The sequence below is a fragment of the Panthera uncia genome, assembly GCF_023721935.1.
Source record: "Panthera uncia isolate 11264 chromosome B2 unlocalized genomic scaffold, Puncia_PCG_1.0 HiC_scaffold_24, whole genome shotgun sequence".
In the NCBI taxonomy this organism is placed as follows: domain Eukaryota; kingdom Metazoa; phylum Chordata; class Mammalia; order Carnivora; family Felidae; genus Panthera; species Panthera uncia.
In genome coordinates, this window is record NW_026057580.1 from 24410064 (window position 1) to 24433707 (window position 23644).

At 36.5% G+C, this 23644-nt stretch overlaps 1 protein-coding gene across 3 annotated transcripts in view; it reads left to right on the top strand.

Annotated features, from left to right (window-relative positions):
• The window catches only part of BEND6 (BEN domain containing 6), a 63477-nt gene that overhangs the window by 34577 nt on the left and 5256 nt on the right, over positions 1-23644 (top strand). For 2 of the 3 annotated variants that reach the window (XM_049652859.1, XM_049652861.1), the window contains 5 exons: positions 2539-2574; positions 4388-4565; positions 18007-18227; positions 20266-20458; positions 21312-21448. In XM_049652859.1, coding sequence (XP_049508816.1) covers positions 2539-2574; positions 4388-4565; positions 18007-18227; positions 20266-20458; positions 21312-21439 — 756 coding nt within the window. In that variant the 3' untranslated portion in view covers positions 21440-21448. Of the gene's footprint in view, positions 1-2538; positions 2575-4387; positions 4566-18006; positions 18228-20265; positions 20459-21311; positions 21501-23644 lie in introns of those variants that run through there. The other variant, XM_049652860.1, reaches the window with a different exon arrangement.

The window sequence follows — 23644 nt, forward strand, 5'->3', positions numbered from 1 at the left end:
TTATTTGAGATTTTTCTTGCTTCTTGAGGTAGGCCTGTATTGCTATAAACTTCCCTCTTAACACCACTTTTGCTACATCCCAAAGATTTTGGACCATTGCATTTTCATTTTCACTTGTTTTCATGTAATTTTTTATTTTTTCTTTTATTTATTAGCTGACCCATTCATTTTTTAGTAGCATGTTATTTAACCTCTATGTATGTGTGCTCTTTCCAGATTTTTTCTTTTGGTTGATTTCTAGTTTCATAGCATTGTGGTCAGAAAAGATGCATGGTATGACTTTGATTTTCTTTTTATTTTATTGAGACTTGTTTTGTGGCCTAATATGTGCTCTATTCTGGAGAATATTCTATGCGCACTTGGAAAGAATGTGAATACTGCCATTTTAGAATAGAATGTTCTGAATATGTCTGTTAAACACATCTAGTCCAGGGTGTCATTCAAAGCCACTGTTTCCTTATTGATTTTTTGTTTGGATGATCTGTCCATCATAATATAAGTGGGGTGTTACATTAGTTACCATAGTAGTCCCCTACTATTATTCTATTACTATTGATTATTTACTTTATGTTTTCTATTAAATGTTTTATGTATTTGGGTGTTCTGATCTTGAATGCATAATTATTTACAATTGTATCCTTTTGTTGAATTGTCCCCATTATTATTGTATAGTGTCCTCTTTGTCTCTTGTTCCAGTTTTTGTTTTAAAATCTATTTTGTCCTATATAAGTATTGCTACCCTGGCTTTCTTTTGACATCCATTTGCATGATAAATGTTTCTCCATCCCCTCACTTTCTTTGCTGTTGTTATTGTTGTTGTATAAGAGAGGCGCAGAGGGGCAGAGAGAGAGGGAGAGAGGGAGAGAGAAGTGGGTCTCACCTGAAGTGGGGCTCATGTTCACCTGAAGTGGAGCTTGAGCTTACCTGATGTGGGAATCAAACTCACGAACCATAAGATCATGACCTGAGCCAGAGTCAGATGCTTAACTGACTGAGCCACCCAGGTGCCCTCCATCCCCTCACTTTCAATCTGCAGGTGTCTTTTTTTTTTAAAGAAGAGACTTTTTAATTTTTTGTATTTTTAAATGTTTATTTATTTATTTTGAGAGAGAGAGAAGATGAGCAAAGTAGGGGCAGAGAGGGAAGGAAAGAGAGAATCCCAAACGGGCTCCAAGCCCAGCATGGAGGAGCCAACACTGGGCCTCAGTCCCATGACCACGAGATCATGACCTCAGCCAATATCAAGAGTCAGATGCTTAACCAACTGAGGTACCCAGGCACCCCTGAAATGAGTCTTTTATAGGCAGAACATAGATGGGTCTTGTTTTTTATCCATTCTGTCACCCTATGTCTTTTGATTGGAGTGTTTAGTCCCTTTACATTCAAAGTAATGATTAATTGATATGTATTTATTGTCACTTTTTTTTTTCTACTTCTTTGTAGTTGTTCCTATAGATTTTCTCTGATCCTTTCTTCTCTTGCTCTCTTTCATGGTTTGTTGGGTTTCTTTAGTGATATACTTGGATACCTTTCTCTTTATTCCTTGCATATTTCCTGGTTTTTTATTTGTGGTTACCACTAGGTTTTTATATAACATCTTCTGCATAGAGTAGTCTATATTAGGTTGATGATTGCTTAAGTTTGAAACAATTTCTTACTCCTCCCCAATGTTTTAGGTATATAGTGTCATATTCTACATCCTTTAATTTTATGAATACCTTTGACTGGTTTTTACAGAAATACTTACTTTTACTTCTCTTGTATATTTTACTTTTCATACTCTCTTTTATGGTCTTTCCTTTATATTCAAAGGAATATTTCTTGAAGGCTTGTTTAGTAGTCATGAACTCTTTTATTTTTTGTCTGAGAAACTTTTTATTTCTCCTTCGATTTTGTATGATACTCTCTGATAGAGTTTTCTTAGCTACAGCTTTTTCTTTTCAGGAGTTTGAATGTATCATTCCACTTCCTGCTGTCCTGCAAAGTTTCTGCTGAAAAATCCACTGATAGCCTTATGGAGTTTCCCTTGTATGTAACTGTCTTCCTTTCTCCTGCTGCTTTAAAATGTTTTTCTTTATCATTACTTTTTGCCATTTTAATTACTATGTGTCTTGGTATGGACCTTCTTGGGTTGAATTTGGGACCTTCTTAGGGGGAATCTCTGTGCTTTCTGGATCTGGATATCAGTTTCCTTCCCCAGATTAGGGAAGTTTTCAGCTATTATTTCTTCAAGTAAATTTTCTGCCTTCTTTTCTCTCTCTTCTTCCTCTGAGATCTCTATAACGTGAATGGTATTATGCTTGAGGGGGTCATTGAGTTCCCTAAGACTATTCTCAATTTGAACAAAAGGAAGGAAAGAAAATGAGCTTTTCTTAGCAAAATTAGTTTTTGCTCAGCTTGGTTACTCTCCATTACTTTGTCTTCCGGGTCATTAATTCATTCCTCACTTCATCTAGACTGCTATTTATTCCATCAAATGTATTTTAAATTTCAATTATTTTGGTCTTGATCTGATTTTTTTTTATCTCTGTGTTAAAGGTCTCACTGATGTCCTGCCCTCTTTTCTCAACTCCAGTGAGTATCTTTATGATCATTACTTTATTATTTTATCTATCTATCTATCTATCTATTTTTAGAGAGATTGAGAGAGCATGCATAGGGGAGAGGGACAGAAGGAGTAAGAGAGAGAATCCCAAGCAGGCTCCATGTTCAGCACAGACACAGGGCTTGATCCTACGATACTGGAATCATAACCTAAGCTGAAATCAAAAGTCAGATGTTCAACTGACTAAGCCACCCAGGCACCCCTTATCATTACTTTAAAATCTCTATCAGACATGCTACTCATATCCATTTTGCTTAGGTCCCTTGCTAGTATTTGTTCCTTTTCTTTCATTTGGGACATATTCTTGCATCTCCTCATTTTGTTTAACTCTCTGTGTCTGTTTCTCTGTGTTAGAAAACTCAGCTACTTCTCTTGCCATTTACAATAATAACGTTACAAAGAAGAGGTCCTCTATTGCTCTGTAGTGCAGTGTTCCCTATTCCCCAGGGCCTAACACTTCAAGGAGTGTCTCCTATGTGTGTTGCATGTGCTCTGCTGTTGAATCTTGGCCTTTTCTTCCTTCAGTCCAGTTGTCTGCAAAAGTTTTCTTTGCCTACTGTGGGCATTGTTTGGTCCCTAGCAGGAGTGGGGCCCACTGCCACCTTCTAAAAGGTTCTGGAATTGTGTGGTCTCTCTGTCTACACACTGAACTATTTCTGTTTCACCAGTTTCCTCAGCACTTACCTGTTTCCTGACAAGGACAAAGGGACCATTTGGATTCTCCAGCTGCTTTGTAAGAACTCTGGAGAGTCTGGCTGCTCTCTCTGGTCCAACTGTCTAGATACTAATATTGGCCATTTCAGATTTATGACCCTGAGAAATACCATGTTGACATGATGCTAATGCTGGACATCATGCCTCTTTGGGGAGTGTTTAATGCACTGAGAGGGAAGGAGCCAATCCTGTTGCTCTAAGATTGCCCCTCATTTATCTGGATGTTTCTAACATATACCCTTACCCCGTGATCTTTCTCCCTTCCCCTCAAATAGTGGGGTCAGGAAGAGCAAAGACACTTGAATCTGATTTCCTGCCATTCCAGCTACTTATTCCCTAGGCTCCTCCTAGCACCAGAATGTCTCTTCCTTTCCTGTACAACAGAAACTTTCTTTATGTCATACCTTTATCTCTTATATTCTAAAGTTTATTTTTAAAAACTTTATACTCCAGCCTTTTAGGTTTGAATCTTTACAAATTCATTACCAAGGCAAATTTGGTAATTTGAGGAAATCCTTTTCTGTCTCAACACAGCCTGTGTTTTGCAACTCAAATGTGTATGTTTCAGAGTTTTGTCTTGCTATTGATCTTAAAAATTATTTTTAAAACTAAAAGGAAAGCATGAATGTTTTGTTCTAGGTGAATCTTCTCTCTCTTTTCTCTGATGCAATAAACTCCCAAATTTCTAACAGTCTCAACAGAGAGACTGTGAGTGAAGAGTTAGGGGAAAAATGGAGGGTGGAGATGAATTACAAATATTTGAGTGGCAGTCTGGTTGATCCTTCTCTGTTATACTATTTTCCTACTTTATATTCTTCACTGAAGTTAGACAGAATCCTGATTTTTGCTATGTGAGAGATGTGTGCATGAAACTTTGATGTCTTACCTTTTTCTGAGCTCTCCTGGAGAGAGGAAGACAAAGCTGAGGCTAGTTCACTAGGTAAGACATCTGTAGCAGGAAATGCCCAGGAGATGAGGGTTTTGTAGGTCCCTTCAGCACACAGAACATGGGATAAACCATTAAAGTCACTTTGAAGCTTTTTTTGTTGTGCCTGCCTTGTATTTTAGAGAGACCCATATTCAGGAAATGCCTTTCTGCCTGGTGAGAGCTCCAGTGAGGAAGAAGAGCCTTTAGCAGAATTGTCAAAGGAGGAATTGTGCACGAAAATAAAAAGCCTGAAACAAAAACTAACAAACACCCGGAAAGAAAACAGCCGACTTCGACAGTCTTTGGTCATGCTTCAAGGTAAACTTTGAGAAAACTGACATTTTTAGATGAAAGGGAAAATATATGATAAATGAAAATTATTGCAAATCACCTGTCAAGAATGAAAAAGAAAATCACTACCTTAGAGAAAAAAATCAAACATCACATTTAAAAAAAATCTGTGATTTTCTAAGCACTCTATTGAAGCCTTTAGTTTATAGCTTAGACAATTTTAGATTATTACTACAAAATACCAAATGTTGTATTCACTTAATAACATTCAGTGGATACTTACTGAGCATTTAATAGAGGCTACTCACTGTGGTAGGCCCCAGAAAGAAAAGATTACTAAGACAGAACAAATACACTAAGGTGTTTATGATGTATTGATCTCATTCCCCTCTGCCAGGGAAAGCACTAGAAAATGAGGCCTGTTATGATCCATTACAGAATTACTGGAATTAAAGATCCCATATATTAAATCGTAGTTTTGGAATTGGGAAAAGTGGTTTGAGAAAATAATCACATTCCAATGAAGACTGATAAATGAGAAAGATCCATCTTTGCAAATTAAAAACCACTTGGTATAATGCCTTCCGTATCGTCTTATATTGTATTTAAGTATTTATTTTTCAAAAATTATGTTTTCCATTTACAGTTCAGCACCAGGCACTATTTTGTGCTGCTGAATATTTGGCAATCATATGCTATGGTGGGCAGCATCTTGTTGTAAAACAGTAAATACACAGAACATTTTGAAAATAAATCCCTCTGGCTTCTGCACAAAACGAGTGCAAATAACACAAGGAAGAAAGTGAAGAAGGACCACTCTCTAACAGTACTGCAGTCATCCAGACTAACATGATGGCAGCCTAGCCCAGGGTGATAGCATGGATGCAAAGAGGATAGTTCCACATATTTTTGGAGGCAGAAATGATCAGAGACAGATAAAACATGGTGATGAGCTAGATTTACAAAGTAATGACTCACATGCTTTCCTAAGTATATTTATTAAATTGAAGACTTCATAATTTTATATAGAAACAGCTACATCTTAAATGTGTTTATTGCATCACCAAGCCATTATCTCTTTATTTTTTCGACTTTAAATATTGAATTTTTGTAACCAATGTTTTTTTCTGGTGAGGTTTTTGCAAATTTCAAAGAATAGATAATTTTCATTTTTATTTAATCTGTTCCAGAACTTAGAGTATGATTAAAAGCTAGTTTATAAACATAGCATAAATTGCTGGTTCAAAGTATTGATTTTTGAGTTACAGACTTTAGTTTGAATCCCATCTCTGCTTATTAGCTATACAACTTTGGCCATGTCACTTTCCTGGGCCCTCAGCCCCACCTTCAATCTTATCTACAAAATGGGGATGAGGGTAATCTGTCATGTCCTTCCTGCTATGAAGATTAAAAGAGATCATTGGAAGAAATGCTTTCCCCAGAGCACATGATAGGTGGTCAGTAATGGCATTTATTATTATTATTATCTCTGTTTTTATCAACACCAGAACTTGACACATAAAGCCCAAAAAGAAAATTATTAGACCAATCTTTGTTACACATTTAGATGAGAAAATTCTAAATGAGAGAGTAGCAAATGAGTCTCAATAGTATATGAAAGGAATCACTATGACCAGTTTTTTCTCTCTCCCATACTCCCAAATGCCATTTCATTTTCTTCTCTCTCTGCCAATTTCTCACACCTCCTCCCATATCCTTGCTTTCAGGTGATGACTTTGCTTCCAACTTCAGTGTGAAATTGGAGGATATGAAAGAGACTGTCATCTCCCTGCACACATGCTTTATTTATTTTTTTTATATTTTAAGTAAGGATCTCTGCCCAACTTGGAGCTTGAATCCATGACCTCAAGATCAAGAGTTCCATGCTCTACCAACTGAGTCAGCTGGATGCCCTATCCTTGCACCCATGCTTAATGCTTCACTCTCTCCTGTCGCTCATGATGACCCATCCTCTTGTAGGGCCAAAGGCAGTATCTGTGCATCAGATACCATCCTCTTTTACCTAAGAACAGAGCTCTGGAGGTTCTCCCTGCTCTCTGCTACAAGATAAAATTTTCTTCCTCTAATGAATCATTCCCATTAAAATCAGACATACCATTATTTCTCCCATTTAAAAAACAAAACAAAACAAAACCCCTTTCAGGCATTTTGCTTTTCCACCTTCCACCCTATTTGTCTCCTTCCCTTTAGAGGAAGAACTGCCTAAATGACTTGACACTACACACTGTGTTCAGTTTTTCCCCTTTTATTCTCTCTGGCTCCACTTTAATTAGTTCCTTTTCCTTCTATTGTAACTTCTTTTCTCTTGATCAGCGATAACCTCCATATATAAGCTTGCTAGTAACAAAGTACCACAAATTGGGTAGCTTAAACAACATAAATGTGTTGTCTCCCACTTCTAGAAGCTAGGATTCCAAAATCAAGGTGTCAACAGGGCCACACTCCCACTAAAGGTGCCAAGTAAGTTCTCTCTCAGTTTCTGGTTGTTCCTTGGGTTGAGGCCACATAATGCCAGTCTTCACATGGTGTTCTCTCTGTATGCTTCTCTCTCATCATGTTTAAAAGTTCCCCTTCTTATGAAGACACCAATCATACTGGATCAGAGCCCACCCTAATGATCTCATTTAACTTGATTACATCTGTAAATACCCTACTTCCCAAGAAGGTCACATTCTGAGGTACTGGGGTTTAGGACTCCAAAGTTTATTTTTTGAGGGGACACAATTCAACCCATAACATTACATATTGCTAGCCTCGAAATCCATTTCTCAATGATCATCTAACTACCCTGTAAGAGCAGACTGCAAAGTGGTTATCTTTTGCTCAGTAATTCTTTAAAACTCTCTGAACTAATAATCAGGGATCTTTTTCAACTTATAAAGCCTACTAACTAAGAAAAACAGCAGAATATATATGCCACTTTAGACATTCAGAATGGCAAATGTATTTGTGCTATATATGTATGTGTTAAGCATTTGAAACTTATCTTGTGGACCACAACTGACTAACACCATAAGATATAAGAGGAAGGGGCACCTAGGTGGCTTAGTTGGTTAAGCACCTGACTCTTGATTTTGGCTCAGGTAGTGATCTCACGGTTTGTGGAATGAGTGCCACATCGGGTGCTGCACTGATACCACTGAGACTATTTGGGATCCTCTCTCTGCCTCTTTCTCTGCCTCTCCCTTTCTCAAAATAAATAAATAAATAAACACTAAAAAAAGAAGATATAAAAGAGAAAAAGGTGACATATCTATTGTATAGAAGCTATCCATTTATTTTGTCATTATTTTTAGAAAATGAATGTGTACCATAAAAAGGAAAGCATTGACTGAAAACTCAAGTCTCATAACTAATGAGATTACAGTGAAGAATAAAAAATTAGTTAAGTTTTGCCCAGATTTCTTTAAGCATGATATAAAGCTTAAGTGAAATATGTGTGAATCTCCCTTCTTTCTTGAAATCCTGCTAAAAATAAACTTAAAATGCATAAAAGGAAATGACAAGAAAACCTGAAAGAAGACCACAGGAGATAAAAGATACCAATAAAATTTTACAACCTGAAAAACAGATGGATGAGTAGTGACTAACTCTGTAGAAATCTGAAAACTCAGTGTCTGTGATGGGGGTGAGGAGGGGATAGAGGTAGAGAAATTAAAAAGAAATAAGTCATATCACACCACAGAACTATAAATGGGTTAGGAATTGTCCGTGTGAAAGGGATTAGGATAGTGCTGGTAGTGTGAAAAGACCTACATGAAGAGGTCACTGAAAGGAGGAGTCACTGAAAGACCTACACAAAGACACTTTGGGACCACAAAGTCACATATTCTTCCCATGCTGTCTGCAACTACCACTCTTCACCACAGCAAAAGATGGAGGTTTTCTCTCAGGAGGGGTTGAACCAGAGCTATGAACTCAGGGACACTGGGCACACCTGAGGGAAGGTGATTATTTGAGGAAATCTTCTATCATGGAAAACAGACCAAAACAAACTAAGAGAAAAATAAAGTCAAAGGAAACAGATAATTCAGGGAGCAGAAGAAATATACATGATATAAGAACAGGGTAATTTAAGAAATGAATATCCACCCAGGGGCGCCTGGGTGCCTCAGTCCCTTAAGCATCTGACTTTGGCTCAGGTTATGATCTTATGGTTCATGGGTTGAGCCCCTCATTGGGCTCTGTGCTGACAGCTCAGAGCTTGGAGCCTGCTTTGGATTCTGGGTCTCCCTCTCTCTCTGCCCCTAACCCACTCGCATTCTGTCTCTGTCTCTCTCAAAAATAAGTAAACATTTTTTAAAAATTAAAAAATAATTTAAAAAAAAAAGAGAAAAAGAAAAGAAATGAATATCCAAAGACCAAGCAGGGAGAAACCTAGAAATTCAATAAAATGTCTGGAAGTTAAAGTTGAGAAAATCTTGTAGATATTAGAGTAAGAAGACCAAGAAAAGGAAAATAGAAAAGATTGGGAAAAATAAAGAATTAGTCCTGGAAGTCGAATGCTCAAAGAGAAGAAGTTCTTTTTTTTTTTTTATTTTTAAAAAAATATTTTATTTCTTTTTGAGAGAGAGAGCAAGAGTGGGGAAGTGGTAGAGAGTGAGGGAGACACAGAATCCAAAGCAGACTCCAGGTTCCGCGCTGTCAGTACAGAGCCTGCCCCGGGGCTTGAACCCACAAACTGTGAGATCATGACCTGAGCCAAAGTTGGAGGCTTAACAGACTGAGCCATCCAGGCACCCTTTAATTTTTTTAATGTTTATTTATTTTTGAGAGGGAGAGAGAGAGAGACAGAGTGCAAGCAGGGGAGGGGCAGAGAGAGAGAGGGAGACAGAATCTGAAGTAGGCTCTAGGCTCTGTGCTGTCAGCACAGATCCAGATGCGAGGCTTTAACTCATGAACTGCGAGATCATGACCTGAGCCAAAGTCAGTTGCTTAACCGACTGAGCCACCCAGGTGCCCCCAAAGACAAAAAATTCTAAAAGATGAAAGAAGAAGGAGAAGCTAACTGACTAACACAAACTTTTAGATTAAAAGATACCACCAAAAGCAAAAAGACTTGGCTAAGTCAACATTGTGAACTTTTAGAACACCAGAAGTAAAGGGAAGACCCAAAAGCTTTCAGAGAGAATAAGCATGTCCCAGGCTAAGGACTGGAAATCAGAATAGCATTGGCCTTTTCACCAACAACAAAGGAAGCTCCAAGATAATTATGCAATACCTTCCAAATCTAGACTTCTATACCCAGTGATTTATCAGCCAAGTTTGAGGGTAGAATAATACTTTCACACTTATAAAATCTCACTAATGTGCTTCCTATGATTTCTTTTTCAAAGGTAACAGAGGATGCACTCCTCCCAAATGAGAGAGTAAATCTAGAAAAATAAAAACATGATATCCAGAAAATTGGTGGTCCAATTCAGGAGAAAGACAAAGAGGGGCCATAGAATGATAGTGAAGGGAAGCTCCAGGATGACAAGTATACAGTGGCCTAGAAGCACCTAGCCCAGATTATGGAGGAGTATGGAGGGCTCCAGGGGAGAGAACTCCAAGAAAAATATGAAATTGATAAATGACATGATGTATCCAAATATAATGAAAGGAGATTTTACACCTCTGACAGGAAGTTTAGAGATGTTTAAGTGAGAGAAATAGTGTAAAATAATAATAGTAATAATAATAATAATGTAATTATTAACTCTATGAAAAAATGTTTTAAAGAAAAGGAATTGTGAATAACATTTGCATCACTATAATAATGTAAGCACAATATTTATTGAACTAACAATTGTGTTATCACAATTCTGGGGTGATGAGAAGAGTGTGTACATGTTTGCATGTGATTAGCAGGTGTGTGTGTTTCTGTGTGGCTGGGGGAGGATTCGAAAGAGAGCAATATTGTCATATTACATAGCTGAAAATCAGTAAGTTGGGTTGCCTGGCTGACTCAGTCATAGATCATGTGACTCTTGATCTTGGGGTCATGAGTTCAAGCCCCACATTGCACGTACAGCTTACCAAAGAAAGAAAGAAAGAAAGAAAAAAAGAAAGAAAGAAAGAAGGAAAGAAAAAAAGAAAGAAAGAATTATATGGATCTGAAAAAAAACAGTAAATAGTTGTATATGCATATTATTATTTAAGACTATGAAGGTAAGTACCAGAAGAAGCATGTAAATGGATTGGAATTGGTGGTCTCTAAGAGTGTTAGTCAAGAGAGGTGAGTGATAGGGCAGAGGACTACTGTTATTCATTATAAGCCTTATTTTACTTAAAAACTGATCAATAATGAGTACATGATAGGTGTTCAAATCTAGCAGCTATCATTTTTTTTAATCAGTAACTTCCTTATAGGTCAGAAATTGCCAGTTATATTTCTAGAAGAAAAAAAATCTAGTCACATTAATTACAAACAACTATAAAATATCTACTAACAACCCTAATAAGAAATGTATGTGATCAACGAAGAAAAATTTAAAAAATCACTGGAGGGGCTCCTGGGTGGATCAGTCAGTTGAACGTCCAACTCTTGATTTCAGCTCAAGTCATGGTCCCAGGGTCATGGGATTGGGCCCTGCGTCAGGACTCTGCATTGGACGTGGAGCCTGCTAAAGACTTTCTCTCTCTCCCTCTACCCCTATCCCCAGCTTGTGCTCTCTCTCTCTCTCTAAAATAAAAACAAAAACAAAAACAAAACAAAACAAAAAAAAACCAAAACCTCACTGGAGAAATATACAAACCTAAATTAATGGAGAGGTTTGTCACATTCATTGATGAGAGGAGAAGATACCAATTCATCCCCAAATAACTAATACTTTGAGTGGAATTCCAATAAAAATACTAATGATTTTTTGCTTTGTTTTGTTTTTGGGAATTTGGCAATGATTATTATAAAGTTAACCTGAGAAAATAAATAGGCAAAATCAATAAAGAACATTCTGAAAAAGAATATGAGTGTATAACCTATCAACATTAAATCATATAAATTTCCAATTATTAAAAATGACTTGCTAGTGCAAGATCAGCAGATCAGTGGAACAGAATGCATATCCCCCAAACAGAGCCTTATATGTGATACAGAAACTATCCTAGAGGCCTTACGGCGTAAAGGTAAAGAGTATAGATTTAGAGGGGCCAAACCACCTGGGTCCAAACCCCGGCTCTGCCACCTACTAGCTGTGTAACCATATGCAAGTTGTTTAACTGCTCCGTGCCTCAGTTTCCTCATCTCAAAAGTGGAAATAATAAAAGTACTTAGCTGGGTGACATGTGAAGCCTTCAGAACAGAACCTGGGTGTGTAAGTATTTGCTATTCCAGGGTTCACTATCACAAATCATCAGGGCCAGCTTCATGGATGCCTGACCTGTACAGTCCCTGACAACCCTACTCTTAGAAAGGTCCCAAATACTGGTTAAAAGCTCTGCTGTCACCATATTAAAATTTTTAAAAAGGTTTGAACAAGGAGTGCTGCATTTTCATTTTTGCAATGGGCTTGGCAATTTATGTAGCAAGTCCTGCAAGTTAATCAGAAAAAGGATAAATTATTCAACAGATGGCCCTGGGGAACTTGATATTCCAGTGCGTGTTGGGGGGAAGGTTGGGCAGGTTCAAATTAGGTGGTCATTTCACACCATATGGCACACTAAAATCATAGCTATACAGTTTAAATAAAAATGTCATCTTCTGAATTTTGAGTGGGAAGTACTGGTTTAAACACATGATGAAATTTATCTTTAAAAATTAATAATACGTATTTTCTAATACTGTTTGTTCATTGAATAGGCCTAGAAACATGAACTCAAGAGCAAAGAGCCCTTCTAGCACCTAGATATGGTCTTATAATAACATTTCCTTCTAAAAGGAGCTAGGGTTCCTTGGAGAAATGGCTGATTCCAGAACTTGCACAGGAAATGTACAAAATGAGCCTTTTTGGGGCCTAGAACAGGAAATATAGATGAAAATCTTGTCATACCAGCAAGCAAGGCAGTTAGCAAAGACTATGTAGACATGCCAACCAGAAGAGGTTCCCACTGGCCAAAGATGGGACAATATGAGTTTCAATAATAATGATACCCGCAACAGGTTATCATGTATATTTAAATGCATGAGTTCATAATGGTATTCAAAAAAAGAAAAAATTTAATGATCATCTGGAAACTGGCAAATATAGATAAAAAGTCAAGTATTTGCCCTGTCATTATTTATTATATGAAATGAACCTAAGCATAACCAAACAGTTGATGGGAGGAAGTTTCTCTTTGTACAAGAATTCTAGCCAATAATTGAAGAAGAATTAGAATATCACCATTTTTCAACCCCTTATGATGTAATGAAATATAAATGGTGATCATCAGTGACAGCTAATACCCCAAGAAACATTAACCATGCATTCTATCACTACCTGATAGAATTTAAAACACTACCTAAATCTTATCAAGATTTTATACGTAATTACCAATTTAGAGCAAATACAGGGAACAGAATAATAAGTTAAACATGACTTTGTAGATACAATCAGCAAAATCCCACTGCAGGAAACCCTGTAAAACTTACAACCCAATTTCTTCAATTAATAAATTCCAAAGAAAAAACTAGGACAGAGAGGAAAAAAATCTATAGTTTATAAAAGGACAGTAATCATAACATGTGGACTTTATTTAGATCCTGATTCAAATAAAGAAAAAAACAACAGTGATGAGAAAATCAGAGAAATTTGGACACATTAGTTTTTTTTAACGTTATTAAAGAACTGTTGATTGTCACAATGGTGTTGTGTTTCTATTTTATATTTATGTAATATTTTTATATTTTAAACATATATGTTTATATGTTTTCTTGCCTTTAGAGATACATATGGAAATATTTACAGATAAATGAGATGCTGCCTATGATTTGTTGGAAGTATTCTTGGGGATGGAGAGAAAAGTGGATGGGGGTTTAAAGAGAACAAGACTGGCTATGAGATGAAACTGGGGGATGGATATATGGGAGTTTACAATTTTTGTTTATGTCCAGAACTATCCATTAGAAGTTTAAAAATTATATCCAGGTGGAAAAATCTCATTTGTAAAAAAATATTCAAACCATACAAAATATATGACTATTTTACTGATCTGAAAGGTGAATGACTTTCTAAGCATAAAATAAATAATACACTGAAGAAGACTGCTACTTTACAATAAAAACTAAAAATATGTGTATGCTTTCAAAATATTATGAAATTAGAAGATAAACACTCTAAGAAAAATGTTTGCAACTTATGACAAATAAAAGGTTAAAATGCTTAACATATAAGGGAGTAAATAACAATAGCTAACACACTGTGCTTATAACACATTAGGCACACTTATAAGCACGTCACAAAAACTGAATTATCAAAAATAGAAAAAGTACTGTCTGGCTCAGGTGGTAGAACATGAAACATTTGAGCTCAGGGTCATAAGTTTGAGCCCCACATTGGGCATAGAGATTACATTAAAAAAAAGTACTGGGCACCTGGGTGGCTCAGTCGGTTAAACAGCTGACTTTGGCTCAGATCATGTCTTGTGGTTCATGAGTTCAATCCTCAAGTTGGGCTCTGTGCTGACAGCTCAGAGCCTAGAGCCTACTTCAGATTCTGTGTCTCCCTCTCTATCTGCCCCTCCTGCACTTATGCTTTGTCTCTGTCTCTCTCTCAAAAATTAAATAAACATTAGAAAAAAGTTTTTCAAGTACTAATATTCCATGGTCTAACAGATAATTCATAGAAGGTCAAATAATCAATAAATAAGTATATATTTAACTTCACAATAATAAAATAATTGCAATTTAAATTTTATTAACATTTCAACCTATCTAAATAGTGAAGATTATTGTTAGTGGTTAACACCTGTTGTTGATGCTGGAGTGAAATGCTAACTTCTTACATTGTTAGTGGGTAAGTTGGAAGAATCTTTCTCGAGAGCAAGTATTAGTTGAGGTTGGACAACATTTATACCTTTGACCCTATTATTATTCTTTCAGGAATTTGTAGCATTGTTGTGATCAGAGATACATATGAAGATGTATGTGCTAGGCAAGTCATAAAAGTTTTGTTTGAAATAAAGAAAAATTGAAAGCAACCTAAATTTGAAAAAAGGGGGAGCATGTAAATACATTATAAAACAGCAATACCTCAGAATATTAGGGAACCATTAAAATCATGTTTTCAAGTGGAAAATAACCCATCAACAGGTGAATGAAAACTTTAATTATGGAGTATCCACATATTAAAATATTAGCAATGAAAAGGAATGAATAACTGATACATACAACAACATGAATGAATCTCAAAACATTATGCAGAGCAAAAAAAAAAAAAAAGTCAGACCAAAAAAACTGAGAATATACCATTTGAGACCATTTATGTGTAATTCTAGAACAGGTAAAACTTATCTCTGACCAAAAAGTCAAATCAGTGGTTGCCTCTAAGGCGAGTCTAGAGACTGACTCAGAAGGGACAAGAGACAACTTTCTGGATGGATGGAGATGTTCTATATCTTGTTGGGTGTCCATTAACTGGGTATATCACTTTGTCAAACTTATCCCCTTTTACCTACTTAATTTCTGCTCACACTTTGTGTAGGATCTTGCCTTTGAGTCTATGTAAATTAGACCTCAAAAGATCATATTTTCCAAGAAGATTTAGTGAAATAGGCAAATATTAAACTTACAGTTTTAATTGGAAAAAAGAACCATGACACAATGCTATGTATATAGTACAGTCCTAGTTATGTAAAAGAAAATACATGAATATGGGTGAAGATACACAGAAATGACAAGAAGGATACATTCCAATGAACATGTCCAACTTTCATTATTAGGAAAAAATCAGTAAATATTCTTCAAACCTCACTTTATAGAAAATTCCCTTTTTCTCTTTACATTCTAGCTGCCTTCTTACAGTTCCTCAAGTATAGAACTTGCATTTCCTTTGCCTCTGATGACCTCCTCATTTCCTCCAGCTATTTAATCCCTGCTCAGCCTTTGGCTCTCAGGTCAATCTTGAAGTCCCCAGAGAAGCCCTCCATATGCCTCCCCTCCCCAGGCTGAGTTAAACATATTATGCCCCTCTCTTGTGACACTTAACAATTGTAATTTTTCATTTCTTTGTATGTACTTCAAGTTAACCCAACTTCAAAGTTAAGGGCACTGCCCTCTAGACTGCTACATTTGCCTAACACTTCGGTTGCCAACTATAAGCTCAGACATTTTCCAAAACTACCCTCAGGTCCATTAATTTTCTAGAGAAACTCACAACTCACTGAAAATTACAGGAAAAAAATACAAATTAGAACCAGCCAAAGTTGGAAGACACACATAGGGCAGAGTCAGGGTGGCTTCCAAATGTGAGCTTCTGTTGTCTTCAGGATGCATTGCCCTCCTAGCATTTATATATTACAATATGCATGGAGTATTGTCCATCTAGGAAGCTCACTGGAACTCCAATGTTCAGAGTTTTTATTGAAGGTTCATTATGTAGGCATGATTAATTGATTGATTGGTTGGTTGCATATGTTGAACTCAGTCTCTAAATCATTCTAGCTTTCTGGCTGTGGTCTGCTTCTACACTAAGACTATTGGGTGTGATTGTCCACACGCTGAGATATATCTTAGCATAAACTATCAGGTGTGGGCTGAGAGGCTCACCCTGAAAAACAAAGACAAAACAAAGTGCCTCCTGTCACTCAGGAAATTCCAAGGGTTTACAGGCTACCTTTCAGGAACTAGGTGGTTAGGTGGAGGCCAGATCTCTCTTTAAGCAGGCCAAATTCTTACTCCACACCATGGTTGGGTAAATAGTGCTCCTCCCCCTCTTTCCTCCACCTCAGTTCCAAAAGGCCAGGATCACATTTGGTTTTGCTCCCAGTCTCAGTCTTAGCATTTAATATGGTGTTTAGCAAATGTTGACAATCTACATAACATAGTTGTTTATGGCATGGAATTGCCTAAGTCTGAATTTGAATCTTGGTCTTCTTTTCACTAACTGGGTTGACCCTGAATGGGTTTTTTAACCTGTCTCACTGCCTAATTGTCCTCATCTGTAAACTAGGGGTAATGATAATATCTATCTCAGAGAGCAATGAGGATTAAATGAATGAACATCAGTAAAGTTCTCAGAATAGTGCCTGGCACAGAGTAAAATCTAGATAAATGTTTATTATTAAATGCTCAATAAATAATGCTTATTGAATTAGTGTCTGGCACATGAGAGATGCTTAGTAAATATCAACTGAAAGAATATAAAAGAAGATTTTCTTTAGTAGATTTTACTATTTTTCTATTAATATGGTACCAGGTGTATTGATTTGTACATATTATCAATATGCTGGTTTTCAGCTTTCAAATCAAATATTGGTCTAAAGATTATGGCTTAATAATGTGCTTAAGAAAAGTCCAAAAATGCTTTAGAGTCTTTTTATCTCTCCAACATCCAGTATCCTCAACCATAGAGTGGGAGTTAAATTAGATAGGGTTCAATGTGTCTTCCAACTCCAACAAAATGTTATTTGTCCTTAGGAAACAAACTAGATATAACAACAGAGAAGACCATTTTACATGGAGACATGATCACCTTTGAATGTGTAAGTTTCCATTTAAAAAGGAACAAAGAGAACATTCAGCTGATTACCAAAATTCATCTTTAATATGTGAAAACATAGTTTTCAATTATGGCAATAGATTTTTATTAATTTAATGAAATTTGACTCCTTGGAAAGCCACACACAAGCATCATTGAAATGTTATTTTAATAAATTTAAATAGAAATGGTTTATTTTACTGGTCACTTAAATTGGCCTGATATATTGGGAAGGTGATTGATAATAGAATCAGTAATGTCTCCAAATGAGATTTAAAACTTCCAGATAATACTATTAATGATTAGAAAAAAAGAATCAACTCTTTAATTCATTTTCATTATTTTATAATTCATTTAGTTATTTTAGTTATGAAGTAATGCATATATATTTTTTTAAGTTTATTTATTTATTTATTTATTTATTTATTTATTTATTTATTTTTGAGAGAGAGAGGCAGAGAGAGAAGGGAGAGACAGAGAATCCTAAGCTGGCTCCACACTGTCAACACAGAGCCCAACACAGGGCTTGAACCCACAAAACATGAGATCATGACCTGGGCCAAAATCAAGAATCAGACGCTTAACTGACTTACTCACCCAGGCACCCCCAATAACCAAATGTTTTTAAATTGATTTACTATTATTAAGCCATTGTTACATTAAATAATAAAAAGTATGTCCCAATCACTTTTCTTGCCATGCTTAGTTTCCAAAAGTAGAAAATGTTAACAATTTGTCCCACCTATTTCTATACATGCAGTATAATATACGTATACCACGATAAAAAATAAGAATACATGCCCCTGTTATTAAAAGTATTTGTAAACTGTTACTTTTTCTTGCCATTTTAGTGTTACCACAGGCAGTCACCCAGTTTGAAGAATTGGTTGGTATGGCAGAGGCCCTACTTAAGGGTGGAGGAACCATGTCTACATCTGCGTCCACCCTCTGGAGAGCAACAAACAACTCCTCACCAGATTCATTTGCCTCAACATGCAGTAATTCTAATTCTAATTCCAGTTCACCAATTTCCTTGAAGGCTGAAGAGGAGCATCATACTGATGAGAAACAGGTGAGTTGGAATACTTGCCCTTTCTTTTTCTGGGATATAGTAAATACAAAAATTAAAAGAAGACTACAAAATGATGGAGCTCCTAGCTGGCTCAGTCCGTGGTCCATGGACTCAGTTTGAGTACCATGTTGGGTATAGAGATTACTCAAAAATTAAATCTAAAAAAAAAAAGACTACAAAATAATCATTGTTTTATCAGATAACTTTAGGTAACTTTAGGTCATGACCATAACACTGCAATCACATAAAACAATTTTTTTACAATAAATCAAAACAATATTTGTTTCACAAATATCCAATTTAGAAAACTAAAGTCAAATTGTGGTCAATGATGAGGTTATTAAACTGGAAAACTCTTTTTTTTAAGTTTATGTATTTATTTTGAGAGAGAGAGAGAGAGAAATGCAAGTGGAGGAGGAGCAGAGAGAGAGAATCCCAAGCAGGCTCCAATGCTGTCAGCACAGAGCTGGATCCAGAGCTTGAACTCACAAACCATGAGATCATGGTTTGAGCCAAAGGCAGATGCTTAACCGACTGAGCCAACCAGAAAACTCTTAAACCAGTGATAGGTAACTTTGCATTAAGGATTACAAAATTACATCATTGGGAGAAGGTAAATTTCAGCCTCTACATGCTGAATGAACATAATTCTTTTCCTACTTCCCTAATTTCTCTTCATCAAGTAACAGAAGCTGAAAAGACAGAGTTTCATTAGAATGAGGTATCAGCTTTAAAAATGTGCCTTCCAGAGCAATAATTAAATACTACCAATCTAACATTGAGAATATTTGAATCTTGGTATATCAGTTTCTTTTTGCTGTATAACAGAAGACCACAAACTTTGTGATTTGTAATAATACAAATGCATTATCTCAGAGTCCTATAGGTCAGAAGTGTGGTAAAATCAAGGAGTCAGCAGGTGCATTCCTTTCTGGAGACTCTATGGAAGAATCTGTTTCCTGCCATTTAGGTTATCATAGAATTCAGTTTCTTGTGGTTGTTGAACTGGGTTCCCGTTTTCTTGCTGACTATACACTGGAGTCCATTCCCACTTCTATAGGCAACCATATTCCTTGGTTTGTGGTCCATTCCACCATGACAGGCAAAGCCTCTCTCACTCTTCCACTCTGTCCTCCTTCTTCTGCATTTTTTTCTTAATATTTATTTATTTATATTTGAGAGGTGGGGGGAGCATCAGAGAGAGAGAGAAAGAGAGAATCCCAAGCAGGGTCTGCACTGTCAGCATATGACCTGAACTGAAATCAAGAGTTGGACGTTTAACCGACTGAGCCACCCAGGTGCCCCCTGCATCTTTTTTCTGATCTACTCTTCTGCCTCCCTCTTCTGCATCTAAGTGCTCTGTGATAAAATTGGGTCCACCTGTATAATCCAGGATAATTTTCTCATCTCAAGGTAGTTAACTTTAATCACGCCTAGAAACTTGTTTTTCTCTTATAAGGTAACATATTCACAGACTCCAGGGATGGGGATATCTTCAGTGGGCCATTATTCTGCCTACCACATTTAGTAGGAGGTGTTGGGGATGGGACTCATTCTTAACCCATCAAATCCAGATCACATACAAGAATTTGTATGTACTCTGGGACAAACACTACATAAATATTGGGAGCTGTATCAAAGATAACATTGAACTTGAACCCCTGAAATGTAAAATACATATTAAAAGTAAATTCATCACCAGGGTGCCTGTGTGGCTCAATCGGTGGAGTGTCTGACTTCCGCTAGGGTCATGATCTCACAGTCCGTGAGTTCGAGCCCCTTGTCGGGCACTGTGCTGACAGCTCAGAGCCTGGAGCCTGCTTCAGATTCTGTGTCTCCCTCTCTCTCTGCCCCTCCCCTGCTCACGTTCTGTCTCTGAAAAATGAATAAACCTTAAAAAAAATTTTTTTAAGTAAATTCATCACCTTAAAGAACGTTAATTGTGTTTTCTAGTGTGTCTTAACTCAATCAGTAATATATTTCTGCAGATACTTTCCTTTTCTTTGTTCAGATTCAATTATTATTTTGTATTTTTTAGTTCAAGATTGAAAAATGGCAGATTGCCCGTTGTAACAAGAGCAAGCCTCAGAAGTTTATTAATGATTTAATGCAAGTACTTTACACGAACGAATACATGGCCACACACAGCCTGACGGGCGCAAAGTCCTCTACTTCGAGGGACAAAGCTGTAAAACCAGCTATGAATCAGAATGAAGTTCAAGAAATCATAGGTGATAATATAATTGTAGTACATTGTCACATTAATTTGAAATTCTTTTATCATTCCAAGTTAAGTCATTGTTTCATGGTCTTTTTGTTGTTTATTTTTCTATGAAAGGAAAATCTCAAGATAGCCTAAACCTCTTATTAAATATGGTATATTTTGCAGAAAAAATTTATATTAAAGCAGTCATTAAAATAAAACTAAATTTTATTTCAGTGACATGTTTGAACTTTTTAAATTCATAGCTTTAGAAAAATGCTTTTCAAAGTCCTTTCAAACAAAATTTCAAGTAGCAGTTTATATCTTATTTTCTGTTTCTTATCTTGGTTGTAGATCCCTTATCTTTTATGCTAGAAAAATAGAGGCTAATTTCCTATTTATGGTTTTTAAGTTAATGAATCTCCTCAAATATAATAATCTAGATTACCAAATAATTTTTTTTTGCAAATATCAAACAAATTTAGGAAATCAATGAATCTGAGCTCTCTGTATTTTAATATACCATTTCTTAGCTACAAAAGGATCAGTCAGAATCTAGTTGTCTCAACTGTTTGCTGGGAATGGATAAAAATAAATTCCTAACATTGTGGAGCAAGGGGATCTAGAGTTAAGAGCAAGTAGCAAGGTTAAAGTTGAGTGGTACCATAGGAAGACATAGACCTTCCATATCTCTTGCTTTGCTTTGAAAACCCTGCCTATATACTCATCTATTTAAATATCTCATGGGTGTTTGGGCTGCCTTTGCGAAGTGGAGACGAAAGTATAATGTGAATTGTTTGATGTTTTATCTCAGTTCATACCTTATGATGCAAAGGCCTCAAAAAGTGTTTTTGTGTATTTATTGTTGTTGTTGTTTACAGGAGTCACAAAACAGTTATTTCCCAACACAGATGATGTTTCAATTAGGAGAATGATAGGGCAAAAGCTAAACAACTGTACCAAGAAGCCAAATTTAAGCAAAAATCTGAACTCTCAGGATATTAAGTAGATCCTTTTGGTAAGTCTGCTCAATCTTCACTATCCTCTCAATGGGGCCAAAAGATGTAATACTTTTATCCCTGGAGTAGCATTCCGTGAACACTCTTCTAGAGAATACTAGTGGCCTGTGAAACACTAATAGGTATTCGTGGGGGTGAAGGTGAGGATGGGGAAGGGGATTTCAATTTGGGAAATGCTAAGTTCAGATACAGATTTTCCTTTCCCAGAGCTTCTCAGCATATTTTATATTCTTTAAAATGCCCAAGTGCACCAGAAATCTCTAAAATGGAGATAGAGTATGAGTGGTTTTCAAATGTGTTTTACTGAGAAACTTTTCTTTCTTTTTTTTTCACAGAATGTATGTTAACTTATGAGTGGGGGTAGAAAGGAGCCAGAGAGGGACACTTGATAATTTAAGAATTGTTTCTCTAGAACAGGGGAGACACAGACCCCAGGGAGATCTCTGAGGTACATCAATGGGACTGAACTTACAACTCCAAACAGTGGTTCATGCACCGACTGCTGGCTGGAAGTCCTGAAGGGTCCCCTCTGCCATCCTTCCTTCTGCTTCTCGCTGTCTTTAAATCTTTAAATCAGTTGTTATAGTTTGTACTTGTTTGATAAGGATTTTTACCAAGATGTTTCTACTATACTAAGAGAAAGAATTATTGCTAGTGAGTTTTGAAGGAAATACACTTCATGATCAGGCCCTGCCCTTAGGCAAAACTGTTCAAGCGGAATTTTGTGTTTGCTTTAGCAACCCAGTGTCCCAGCTGGTTCACTTGTGCTCAGCTTTCCTCTCCATTATTTTGATGGAAAATATGTGGGAAAAAAATGCACTATTACGTTTTTAGTATTTTTTGATAAACAGAGGTATATGGGAAATACATGAGGGCAGGTTTTTCTTCCATTTTCTTGACTTCTATCTTTGACTTTGACTTTACTTGTTCTCTGCCTAACTCGAGCCACCTTTGACACCATTTTATTTTGCCTTTATTTTCTGACCGTGTTTTAAATGGGATTTGGGCCATGTGTAATGCAGTTATTCTCCCCACCTATCCTCCACCCTGACTACTACCCCCACCGCCTTTGATGGCCCCTTACTATTTTGCTATATAACTGAAGCCTCACTCTGATGAGGGTCAACAATAGTTTCTCTTCCTTAAAAACAAAAAAAAAAACAAAACAAACAAAAAACCACTTATAACGACTGCAGGGGGTTCCTTCCCTTGGCTCATCCATACTGGTAGACTGACTTACAGATTTATAAAAGATAGGATATTTGTATCCTTTTTCTGATGAAAAATTTCAGTAGGCTGTGAATCCCACAACTTCCCAGTTGGGAAATAACTGCTTAAATGAGCCCTTAGAACTGCTTGTTTTGACATGAGGCTACCCAGTTATCCAAGTAGCTAAGTTCCCTTGCTAAATGCCATGTAACCAGAACTCCAAGGGTCTGCTATATAGGGCTACCTTTTGGAGCACACAATTATATTTCAGAGCTGTGCATAGTATTTCAATATCCCAACTTCTGCCTTTTTAATGCCTCAGCCTGCCAAGGGTAGGCACAAAACTCAACTCTGACTATCAGTCAGCAAAGTGTTAAAGAAATTAAAGCTAAAAGGGTTTTATATCAATTTTGCTTGTACTCGCAACCCAGTAGTACTGTTATTAATCACCTGACTATGGCAATGATTAAAATAGAAAAAAGGAACAAATCTTTTGCTAAGAACACAGCATGTTCTGGTGCCTTCTGGGCCTGAGCCTCACTTTGTTGACAACTTGCTTGGAATGGAAATGTGCGTATTTTGAATCAGAGGTGGAGATTAACCCTAGAATGGAAAAAAAATTTTTTAATTGGCAGGTATCTTTCATTTGAAGTATAGCTAAATCCAAATTAATTGGCAGGTAATTAATTTAATTGGCAGGTATCTTTCATTTGAAGTATAGCTAAATCTAAATCATTTCAAAAGGACTGAGAAAACACGCTGGGAAAGACAGGGTCATATCAAACTTAATTTAGCCATGTTTCATGAATAAGTCTGATATAGCACCATCTAGTGGAATGCTGCTATGTTTTTCTCTTCTTGGTCATTTAACAGGAAGGAGCCTGAAGATAACTGCACTTACTCAGGCAAACCATACTCCCTCCTCATCCCACCCCCAAAAGTATTCTTTGGAAAAATAACTTTCTTTGCATTACTATTAGCAAGGC